The sequence below is a fragment of the Miscanthus floridulus genome, chromosome 6, assembly GCF_019320115.1.
Source record: "Miscanthus floridulus cultivar M001 chromosome 6, ASM1932011v1, whole genome shotgun sequence".
Lineage (NCBI taxonomy): Eukaryota > Viridiplantae > Streptophyta > Magnoliopsida > Poales > Poaceae > Miscanthus > Miscanthus floridulus.
In genome coordinates this window covers 48,833,024-48,844,664 of record NC_089585.1, presented here as the reverse complement: position 1 = coordinate 48,844,664, position 11,641 = coordinate 48,833,024, and the positions used below count along the sequence as shown (strand labels likewise).

The 11,641-nt window shown below is 57.5% G+C and overlaps 2 protein-coding genes across 2 annotated transcripts; one reads left to right on the top strand and one right to left on the bottom strand.

Annotated features, from left to right (window-relative positions):
• The first annotated feature begins 2,386 nt into the window (after positions 1 to 2,386).
• Positions 2,387 to 2,950, top strand: LOC136460587 (uncharacterized). Its single transcript, XM_066460230.1, has one exon. The coding sequence runs from the start codon at positions 2,387 to 2,389 to the stop codon at positions 2,948 to 2,950; it is 564 nt and encodes a 187-aa protein (XP_066316327.1).
• A 4,051-nt stretch (positions 2,951 to 7,001) lies between these two features.
• Positions 7,002 to 9,145, bottom strand: LOC136460586 (uncharacterized). Its single transcript, XM_066460229.1, has 4 exons — positions 9,015 to 9,145; positions 8,332 to 8,902; positions 7,284 to 7,386; positions 7,002 to 7,204 (listed from the first exon to the last, which is right to left on the bottom strand). Exons 1-4 carry the CDS (start codon positions 9,143 to 9,145, stop codon positions 7,002 to 7,004), a joined length of 1,008 nt encoding a protein of 335 aa, XP_066316326.1.
• Positions 9,146 to 11,641: the final 2,496 nt, after the last annotated feature.

The following is an 11,641-nucleotide window of genomic DNA, read 5'->3' as shown; positions in this document are numbered from 1 at the left end:
CGCTCCCCGCCGATATCCTACAACCAGTTGTTGGCACAAGGTCCCTGGTCGGGGACCTATCTAGCCTGAGCTTGGACAAGGGAAAAACACCAGTGGAACGTGGCAACACCTAGTCATCAAGCTCCGCTCCACCACCCCCTGAGAACCCAACTCTGGCAGAGCAAAGCCCGGTGGCGGCACCATCCCCATACCCCTTTGGGTTGAGAAATGCCGCCGCCTCTTATGCTTACACTTACACTGTCGCTCACGAGGATGCCTTGGGACACCGCCAGCGCTTCGCTCTCGACCTAGACGCCCATGTTGACTCCTCGGAGGAGGACGAGGCATGGCCTAAAATGGATTTCTTTGGACTCCACAACCCTGGAGCTATGCGCCGTTTCCTAGCCGCAAGCGACTACTGCTTCGGCTACTCCAACTCCGACAACGAGGGCACCTACGACCCCACTCCGACAACGAGGGCACCTATGACCCCACTTGTGAGTGTTTTCATGTCGAGCTCAGGATGCTGAGGGTGGGCAAGGAGGACGAGGGGGCGGGCAGTCGTTCCCCGCTTTGCCCAGGTACAGGTGCCGCCACACCTCCGCTCATTGTCCTGCCGGTCGCACGAAACAAGAACCCCGCTCTTGCGTGACCTCAACGCCCAGACCTTGAACAACTCCATGAGCTCTAGGCCAAGGTCGAACAAGACCGACTTCTTCTATAGTAGCTTCGAGACTCTCTCGAACAGGAGCAGCGAGGTCGCGGCGAAGGCGGAGGAGCCTGACGGAGGGCCCGCGATGTGCATCACCGCATCCACGACGACGAAGGGAGTGAGCAACCCCTAGTCTTCAATCGCGCTAGCCAGAACATCACGGCTGCGGCAATGCTGGTCCGCGCAATGCCCGAGCCTTCTACCACGGAGGGGCAGCGGGTCCGCAGCAAGCTCCGAGATCTCCTAGAGACTGCCATGGTATAGTAGGCTGAAAGTTTCGCCTCTCAACGGCATGGGGGCACCTCGAACTTGTCCGTAGCACCGCCCCGGCAGGATAGGGAAGCCTCGGTTCATCCCGAGCCCGCTCGAGCACCGATAGCCCACAGGGCCCCTGTGCTTCTTGACCACCTCGGCAATTGATGTGAGGTGCAGGGAGACCATGAGGTGGTCAGTAGGCGACAACGCCACGACAACGAGGGGCCCGCTCGGGGTTACCACCCACACCGAGGCGGCCGCTATGACAGCAAGGAGGACCACAATCCTTCTCCTAAACCGCCAGGCCCTCGGGTCTTCAGCAGGGCCATCCGCACTGCTCTTTTCCCGGCCCGGTTTCAGCAACCAGCCAATCTCATGAAGTATAGCGGCGAGACCAACCCTGAACTCTGGCTTGCTAATTACCGCCTGGCCTGCCAGCTAGGTGGCATGGATGATAACCTACTCATCATCTGCAACCTCCCCTTGCTCTTGTCAGACTCAGCGTGATCCTGGCTCGAGCACCTTCCTCCCTCACAAATCCACGACTGGCGCGACTTGGTTAGGATCTTTGTCGGGAACTTCTAAGGCACATGCGTGTGCCCTGGGAACTCCTGGGATCATAAAAACTGTCACTAGAAATCGGACGAGTCTCTTCAAGACTTCATCCGGCGCTTCACCAAACAGTGCATCGAGTTGCCCAACATCGGTGACTCAGAGATCGTCCAGGCTTTCCTCTCCGACACCACCTGCCGAGACTTGGTTCAAGAGTTAGGTCGAAACACACCACGCTCAGCTGTCGTGCTCCTCGACATCGCCACCAACTTTGCCTCGGGTGAGGAGGCTGTTGGAGCCATCTTCCTCGACAGCGACGCCAAAGGTAAGCAGAGGGGTGAGGCCCCCGAGGCCTCGGCCTCCTGCCTCCCCAAGAGAAAGAAGAAGGGGCACCTAGGGAAGCAGGAGGTCCTGGGGGCCGATCTGGTCATGGCCGTAGAACGTAAGAATCCCTAAGGCCTCAAAGGCCCTAGGCCTTTCGACGACATGCTTAAGAAACCCTGCCCTTACCACCAAGGCCCGATCAAGCACGCCCTCGAGGATTGCTCCATGCTATGGTGTTACTACGCCAGGCTCGGGCCCCCCGACGACGACGCTAAGCAGAAGGGCGCTGGCGGTCGAGACGATGACAAGGACGACGGGTTCCCCGAGGTACACAATGTCTTCATGATCTTCGGTGGACCCTCGGCGTGCCTTATGGCGCGGCAGCAAAAGAGGGAACACCGAGAGGTTTTCTCGGTCAAGGTGGCCACTCCCTGGTACATTGACTAGTCTTGAGAGGCGATCACCTTTGATCGAGACGACCACCCCGACCATGTTCCGAATCCTGGGCAGTACCCACTTGTTGTCGACCCCATCATCGGCAACACCCGACTCTCCAAGGTGTTGATGGACGGAGGCAGCGGCCTCAATATCCTATACGCCAACACCCTAGAGCTCTTGGAGATCGACCAATCGATGCTCCGAGGCAACGTCGCACCCTTCCACGGCATCGTGCCAGGGAAACGCACGCAACCCCTTGGGTGCATCGACCTTCCCGTCTGCTTTGGCACCCCCTCCAACTACTGCAAGGAAGTCCTTACCTTCGAGGTGGTCGGATTCGGAGGAACCAACCATGCCATCTTAGGGTGGCCGTGTTACGCCAAGTTCATGGCAGTTCCCAATTATACCTACCTCAAGCTCAAGATGCCAAGCCCCAGCGGTATTATCACGATTGAGTCCACGTACGAACATGCATACGACTGTGACATCGAATGCATCGAGTACACCGAGGCCCTCGCCGAGGCTGAGATCCTCATCGCTAACCTCGACCAATTCAGTGGCGAGGTGCCTGACTCCAAGCGTCGTGCAGGGACGTTCGAGCCCACAGAGGCCATCAAGCTTGTCCCGGTCAACCCCGCCTGCCCCAACGACCGGGTGCTGAGGATCAGCGCCACCCTCAATATTAAATAGGAAGCCGTGCTCGTCGACTTCCTTCGTGCAAATGCCGACATATTCGCATGGAGTCCCTCGAACATGCTGGGCATACCAAGGGAGGTCGCCGAGCACGCCTTGGACATCCGGGCCGGCTCTAGACCGGTGAAGCAATGCCTACGCTGCTTCGATGAGGAAAAGCATAGGGCCATCGATGAGGAGGTGTAGAAACTCTTAGCGGCTAGGTTCATCAGAGAAGTGTCCCACCTAGAGTGGTTGGCTAACCCCATGTTAGTCAAGAAGAAAAGTGGGAAATGGAGGATGTGTGTAGACTACACTGGTTTGAACAAAGCCTATCCAAAAGTCCCCTTCCCATTACCCCGAATTGATCAAATCGTTGATTCCACCGTAGGGTGCGAGACCCTGTCTTTCCTTGATGCGTATTCTAGTTACCATCAAATCAAGATGAAGGAGTCTGACCAGCTTGCAACTTCTTTTATCACACCATTCGGCATGTACTGCTACGTGACTATGCCTTTCGGCCTCAGAAACACAGGGGCCATGTACCAGCGGTGCATGACCTAGGTCTTTGGCAACCACATTGGGCGGACCGTCGAGGCCTATGTGGACGACATCATGGTAAAAACCAGAAAGGCCGAGAACCTCATCGATGACTTGAGGATAGCCTTGAGATGCCTTAGAGAGAAGGGCATCAAGCTCAATCCCAAGAAATGTGTATTCGGGGTCCCCCAAGGCATGCTCTTGGGATTCATGGTCTTGGAACGCGGCATCGAAGCCAACCTGGAGAAGGTCTCGGCCATAACTAGCATGGGTCCAATCAGAGACCTCAAGGGTGTACAGAGGGTTATGGGATGTCTTGTGGCCTTGAGCCGCTTCATCTCGCGCCTCGGCGAAAAGGGTCTGCCTCTGTACCGACTCTTGAGAAAATCCGAGCATTTTTCTTGGACCCCCGAGGTCGAAGAAGCCCTCGACAGACTCAAAGCGCTGCTCACGAATCCTCCCATCCTGGTACCCCCGACCAGGGACAAGGCCCTCTTACTCTACGTCGCTGCAATGACCCAAGTGGTCAGCGCTACCATAGTAGTAGAGAGGCAGGAAGAGGGGCATGCTCTGCCCACCCAACGACCTCTTTATTTCATCAGTGAGGTGCTCTTCGAGACCAAAGCACGCTACCCCCATATCCAGAAGCTGGTCTACGCCATGGTCCTAGCCCGACGCAAACTGCGTCACTATTTCGAGTCTCACCTAGTGACTATGGTATCATCTTTTCCCCTAGGGGAGATAGTTCATAACCGGGAGGCCTCAGGCAGGATAGCCAAGTGGGCCATCAAGCTTATGGGGGAAACCTTGACTTTTGTGCCTCGAAAAGCGATCAAGTCTCAGGTCTTGGCCGATTTCATGGCTGAGTGGACAGACACCCAACTACCACCTGCTCAAATTTAGACGGAGTGTTGGACCATGTACTTCGACGGATCCCTGATGAAGACCGGGGTAGGCGCGAGACTACTCTTCATCTCGCCCCTCGGAGTACACATGCGCTACATGGTGCGGCTCCACTTCGCTGCCTCCAACAACATGGCTGAGTACGAGGCCCTCATCAATGGCTTACAAGTCGCCATTGAACCTGGGGCACAGTGTCTCGATGTCCGAGGCGACTCGCAGCTCGTCATAGATCAAGTGATGAAGGAGTCAAATTGCCTCGACCCCAAAATAGAGGCTTACTGCAAGTTGGTACGTCACCTAGAAGACAAGTTCGATGGCCTCGAACTAAACCACATCGCGTGGAAGTACAACGAGGCCGCCGATGAGCTGGCAAAGATGGCCTCGGCACGGGCCCTGGTCCCCCCGAACGTCTTTGCCAGAGACCTCCACAAACCTTCCATTGACTACACCTTGATAACAGAGGAGGGCCCACCTGTGGAAACCACGGCGAAGCTCGACGCCCCCTCTGCTACCGAGACCCCCTCGACCGAGCCTGAGGTCATGGAAGTCAACACCGAGCCTCCGCAGACTGATTAGGACGCGGATTGGCGAATCTCGTTCCTCAATTGGCTTGATCAGGGGGAGCTTCCTAGCAACAGGACTGAAGCACGACGGCTTGCGCGCCGAGCCAAGACCTACATCCTCTACAATGACAAATTGTACAGGCAAAGTCCCTCAGGTGTCCTCCAACGATGTATCATTGCCGAGGCGGGCCGAGCCCTGCTTTAGCACTTGCACGCAGGCGCCTTGAGCACCATGCGGCGCCTCGGATGCTCGTAGGAAATGCTTTCTGCCAAGGGTTTTACTAGCCGACGGCGGTCATCGACGCCACCAAGCTAGTACGCTCATGCAAAGGATGTCAGTACTATGCTCGACAAACACATCTCTTGGCCCTGGCCCTCCAAACCATCCCCATCAGGTGGCCGTTTGCCATATGGGGGCTCGACATGGTCGGGCCTCTGCAAAAGGCCCTCGAAGGCTACACCCATCTACTGGTATCAATCGACAAGTTCTCCAAATGGATCGAGGCTCGTCCAATCAATTGAATCAAATCCGAGCAGGCAGTGCTGTTCTTCACTGACATTATCCACAGATTTGGAGTCCCCAACACCATCATCACCGACAACGGGACACAGTTCACCGGCAAAAAGTTCCTGACATTTTGTGATGACCACCACATCCATGTGGTCTGGTTAGCCGTAGGACACCCAAGGACCAACGGCTAAGTAGAGCGTGCCAATGGCATGATCCTACAAGGCATCAAGCCAAGGATTCACAACCGGTTGAAAAAGTTTGGCAAGAAATGGCTCACCGAACTCCCATCGGTCATCTGGAGCCTGAGGAACACTCCAAGCCGAGCCACGGGGTTCACGCCTTTCTTCTTGGTCTATGGGGCCGAGGCCATCCTCCCCACTGACTTGGAATATGGTTCCCCGAGGCTACAAGCCTATAACGAACAAAGTAACCACACCACCTGAGAGGACGCCCTCGATCAACTGGAGGAAGCCTGAGACGTCGCGCTACTACACTCGGCCAAATACCAGTAGAGCCTACGGCGCTATCAGGCCCGATGCGTCCGAAGGCGAAACTTGAAGGTAGGCGACCTGGTATTGAGGCTAGCACAGAGCAACAAGGGCCACCACAAGCTGACCCCACCATGAGAAGGGACGTACATCATCGCCCAAGTACTAAAGCCGAGGACCTACAAGTTGGCCAACGAGAAGGGCAAAATCTTCACCAATGCTTGGAACATAGAACAGCTACATCGCTTTTATCCCTAAATTTCCAAGCATTGTATATGTTGTTTCTCGAAATACAATTAAAAAGCGTTATTTAGTTGGTCTAATTTTTTGAGAAACCCCTCGAGCCCATCGTGGGTCTCGGCAATACAATAACATGGCAAGGGAGACTCGGCTCTGCCTCAGCAGAACCAAGCCTCCCTCGGGGGCTAGATGGGGGACTCCCCCTAGGTCCCATGCACCATTCTTCAGTCATTTTTCATAAAAATTCCTACGCCAAGGCTCTAGCATGCTCTGGCAAATCGGTTGTAAAAACCCCTCGGGCCAAAGTCTGTTTCCTAAGCAAGAGGCCGGTAGAGTCACAAGACGGCCTACGCCTCTGGGTTACGGCACTCCCTCACTACCTCTCGCCCAAGGGACGGCTTAGGCCCCAAGGAGGTGTTTTGCAAATGAAATCTGATCAGGAGCAACAGAGGGCAGAGGCTCAGAAACATGAGAAAAACAACTAAGAAACACAAATACTTCAAAAATAAAGGCCTCGACGGCCACAAGCGTTACGATACAAAAATAATTCCTACTCTATTTTTACATGGCCCCTGGGGCCCAGGTCAAGGCTCAAACCCTTCAGCACCAGTAGATGGTAAGGGAGGAACCACCTCCTCTTCGAAGAGCATCGCCAGCGCCATGCCAGGGCCTTCCACCGCCTCCATCAGCTTTGTGACCGCCGCGTTGGCCTCATCATCATCATCAGGCAGGACATACCCATCACTGATGGCCAGGAGGTCGATGCCGATGTAGTGAGAAGAGATGATGGCCAACGCGTGCTTGACACCCGTGTGCAGCGCTCCTCAGAGCCGCTCACACATCTGGCTGCTCAGTGCAATCAAACGGCTCCCTAGGGAGCTGCCTGACTGAACCCCCTCAACCTCCAAGGCCTCGTAGGCGGAAAGGACGGCACGTTTTAGTGCCTCGTGCTCCCCGATCTCAGTCTTGAGCACCGTCTGCACCGCGCTGGAAGCCTCGGCTGCCCGAGTAACCTCCACCTCTGACTCTACACCACAGAGAACATAATAAGGTTGAGCAAGGGAAAAAAACAACCTAAATTAGGAGCGGAAGCCCACGGAACTCACCCTTGGCCTTCAGCTCCCAGCGTCGGGTCTCAACCCAATAGGCCTTGGCTTTCTCCTTCCAGCGCAGGGCCTCAGCCTCCTCCTTCAAGTGGTAGGCCTCGACCTGAGAAGCCTCGGGCGCCCTAGAAGCTTCATTCCCTAGCTCTGCATCACACAAGGGAGTTAGGGAGCGAACATAAGGAAAAGAAAACAAAATGAGGGGACTAAAACTCACCCTCGACTATCCCCCTCCAAACCATAGCCTCAGTTCATGAGGCCTTAGCTATGGCAAGGGCCTCATCCAAGGCACCTTTCGTCAGCTGGTGTGCATTCTGTTCCGCCCCCAGCTGCCCCGCGAGAGCCGTGGCTGAGGTCGTAGCTTCAATGGCTCGGCCCCTAAAGGCATCCCGATCGCTGACCGTGTGGGTGAGCTCCTCCTCCAACTCCTTGACCTACGCCGCCAGAGGGGCGAGCTGCGTCTGGGCCATGGCCGCCTTGACCTTCACATCGGCACAACGAAGGCGGAGGTCCTCTACCTCCGTGCTCCGTGCTGACAAGAGCTCGTTGGCATCGGCAAGAAGGCCCTTCTGCCGCTGAAGCTGGTCCCAGATGCCCCTCTCCCGCCGGAGAAAGACCAACTTCCCAAGGGACCGGGTCTCGAGCTCCTGGGGAAGCAGAACAGGGGTCATTGATTGCAACAAAACCCAAAAAAAGACAACATCGCACGAGAAAGGAAAACGCGAACCTGGGCGACTCTGGGCAGTTCGTCGGCCACCATGGATAGCGCCGTCCGTAGCGACTGCTCCGCTAGCTAGCAGTATTGCTCAAAGGTGCCCCAATGCCTGCCCTCGGTTGCATCCTCGAGGGTGAACAGAGGCTCCCCCTTAGGGTCGTCCTGGCTCTACCACAGTACCCGCGGGTGATCCCACCCGCAAGGCTCGGGCCACGCCCACACGAGGGCTGAGCTTCCCTTGTCCAAGATCGGCACTGGCTGTTCCATGGCACCGGTCTCCTCGGTGTCGACCACCTCCCGTGCCTAGGAAGTATCATCGGAGGAGATCGGATAGACCTCCGCCTCCCGGGCGCTCTCTCGCAACAACGGCGGGCCCTGAACCAAGGGCGCCACCGAGGCCTCTGCCGCCTTCATCTCCGCCTCCTGGACAGATGGCCTCGCTCCCATCACAATGGCCTTGGTGATCTTGGGGGCTCCGGCCTCCGCAATTATGGCCTCAACGGTCTCGGGGGCTCCAGCCTCCGCCACAGTGGCCTCGGTGGACGTAGAAACACCGACCGCGGCCATTGCGGTCTCGGTGGTCTTGGGCGCCCTGGCCTCCGTCGCCTTAGCCTCGGAGACCCCGAAGGCCTCGGTAACCAAGGGCACACCGGCCCCATTCGACTCATGAGCCTCGCCCTCGCAGGGCGGAAGCACTCCCTCCCTCATCTGTGTAGGGGTCACCTCAGCGGCCCCTCCTTGGGCGGCTGGCTCCTTCGGGTCGGCCTTCGCCGACACCGCGCTGCATTGAATAGCGGCTTGTGCCTCCGCCACCCAGTGGGTGGAGGAGCCGGGGCTCACCTTGAGCGCCTTAAGGGGCGCCAAGGGAAGCTCGTCCACGGGCCGCTTTCGACTAAGGAAAAATAACCTACAAGGTTAGCGCGAGACCAAAAGGCGAACGAAAGGCACTATGACCCTGCCAAAAATACACCTACCTTGAATGGGGCGGCAACCGCTTTGCCACGGCAAACCTCGTCTACAAAGGTGGAGGCGGCGATAGAGGCATCGCCTCCGTGTCCATCGGCGCCGGCCGGTCCTCAAAGGACCCCGGTGCCCTGTCGGTCCTCTGCGGGGGCGGTAGCGTCGCCTCCGCTGCCACTTGTTCCACCATTGTCGTCGAGCCCACCGGGCTGACGGCGCGTTTGCCCAACGCCCACGCCCCGGGTGTGTCGGCCTCGGCCCCGGAGCGGGCAATCGCCGACCCCGGGTCCGCTTCTCCTCCTCCTCCCAGGAGTGCCAAGCTGCTTGCCAACGCCCCGGGCACCACCTCCACTACGTTAAGGAGATGGTCAAGATGACCTCACCCCACCTCACCCTAATCATCCCCGTTCGAGGCCTCCATCGACAGCGACGGCAACGGGGACTCCTCCAACAGGAGACCATCCTTCCTTTGTTGACAGCGGCGCTTATCTAGCTCCTCACGTGCGAGGATTTGCTTTGTGCGCTTCACTGCCTTGGCATCTTTCTATTTTTTCTACACGTCAGCGTGCGCGTGGTTGATCGCCCACCGCCTCGTGTCCTCAGGAACGGGCGGCGGAGAGGAACGCACGTCCCTCATCCCCTTCAAGAATGACGGACGCGCATAAGGGAACAAGGGGTAAGGGGAGACTGAGGAGGCTCGGAGGCTACAGTGGCACATGACTTACCAGTGAGAGGAACCCCCATGACGGCCGCATCGCGATAGGGGTCAAGTTGCCGCCCCTCAGCTTTGCCTCTACCGTCTCCCCCACCCGACAAAGAATTTCCTTGTCGAAAAGGGCAGAGGAGGACATCCGGATGCCCTCAATGGGCTCACCCGGCTTCATCTCGAATAGCCACCGCCGCCGAGCCATTAGCGGCAGCACCCTCCAGCGGTGGAAGGCGGCCACAACCACAGCCACGGTAATACCATGGCCCCGCAGCCTCGCCAACCCCTCTAGAAGCGGCTATAGCTTGGGCTGGTCGTCCTTTAGGATGCCGTACTTCCATCTCTCCGGGCAGCTCCCCACAATCTGCCCAGTGTAAGGGGGAAGACCTCCGTCATCGTTACGAAGGTAGAACCAGCTTGTGTACCACCGGCGGTTGGAGGACACGAGCTGGGCCGGGATGTAGAGGTGTTGGCGGTCCTGGCGCACTTGGAGAGTGCAGCCGCTGGCCCTTATCGCCTTCCTCATACCCGACGTGCCCATCGGCTTGGTGGTGTGCCCCTCCTAGAACAGGTGGAGCCACAACTCCCAATGGGGAGCAATCCCCAAGTACCCCTCGCAGACAGCAACGAAGATAGCCGCCTGAGCGATGGAGTTGGGATTGAAGTTGTGGAGCTCCACACCGTAGTAGTGCGAGAGCGCCCGCATGAACCGATCCGTTGGGACACCGAGGCCATGCTCGTGAAAGGAGACGAAGCTCACAACGTAGCCGTCGTGAGGCCTCGGCTCTGGCTCGCCGTACGGAGCAATCCACTCTGGCCTAGTGGGGTCCGTCACCGGGCGAAGGAGTCCACCGTCGACAAGCAACTGAAGCATCTCCTCGGTAACGTCCGATGGATCCCAGGGGTCCGCCTCGACAACAACGATGTCACCGGCCATGAGTGCGATGGAGGGATCAGATGCGGCGGTGAGTTTTCCTCTCTCTCCCACGCTCTCGCTTTCTCCCTAGGCTCACTCTTCTCCCCTCTTCTTCCCGGCGCCCGCTGCTCTAGCGATGGCTCGACGGAGGTAGAGCTAATGCAGGCAAGGTAAGGTGAGGAGGGGCGAGACTCTTTGGGTATTTATGCAAGGGGAAGGTGAAACGAATGGACAATGAAATCAGGGAAGTTTCCCCTCGATCCGGCGCAGTTAACCACGAGCCGATTTCGTCGGCCCACGCACCCACGTCTTTCTCATTAAATGCGAGAACAGTTACGTCCCATCCACCACATCACGCTTGGCCACTATGGTAGCAGGCGTCGTTTCGCCTCCCTAGGAAACCGCCTCAAAAGGCACGCCACCCGTTGCCGAGCCAATGGGGAAGATATTCCCCCCGGCCTATTCCTTTCATATGAAGGAACTAGGCTCTGAGCCTATTATGGTCTAGGGGTTCGAAGGCTGGGCCCCAAGAGGTTTCGACAGCCGCCCCAGGATAATAGAGTCAGGGACGACCATGGGTGAGCCTATATGGAGCCAAGGCCCAAGCAAGCGAAATGCTTGGGACGCCTAAAGTCGTGTCCAAGACCGGCAGGGAAGTCTCTAAATGGGATCCCATCGTAGGGAGGCATCGAGCCACCGAGGCCCAGCGAACGGCCTCGGCACCCATTGGAGAAACCCTCTAGTACTCTTGGAGTGTGTCTCTAGACTGCTAGTCGTCCCCTAGCGAATGGGGCACGGGCCTCCACTCGGACTTACCCAATAATAGCTCACCGGAAGTGCCACCGCTCATACCCACCGAGGGTAGCGAGGCACATTCCACCCCTCCTTCTGAGCGAAAAGGAAGCATGAGGGTCGTACAAAAAGTTAGGGGAACCCCCAATGGTCTTCTTGCCCTATGCAGAGGCTAAGGGGCTCTTCCTGCAACCTTGCCGAGACCCAGCGACCTCGGCTCGCACTCGAAGGGGCTCGGCAAAACAAACCCTCCTTTCGAGCGAAAAGGAAGC

What these genes read in the sequence shown, in the direction of transcription:
- LOC136460587 (XM_066460230.1), top strand. Translation starts at nt 2,387, where the DNA reads ATGGACGGAGGCAGCGGCCTCAATATCCTATACGCCAACACCCTAGAG.
- LOC136460586 (XM_066460229.1), bottom strand. Translation starts at nt 9,145, where the DNA reads ATGGTGGAACAAGTGGCAGCGGAGGCGACGCTACCGCCCCCGCAGAGG. An exon ending in AGAGCGCCCGGGAGGCGGAG is followed by an intron (nt 7,387 to 8,331) that starts GTCTATCCGATC and finishes GAGGCTTCTCAG; the next exon opens with GTCGAGGCCTACCACTTGAA. An exon ending in CTGGGAGCTGAAGGCCAAGG is followed by an intron (nt 7,205 to 7,283) that starts GTGAGTTCCGTG and finishes TCTGTGGTGTAG; the next exon opens with AGTCAGAGGTGGAGGTTACT.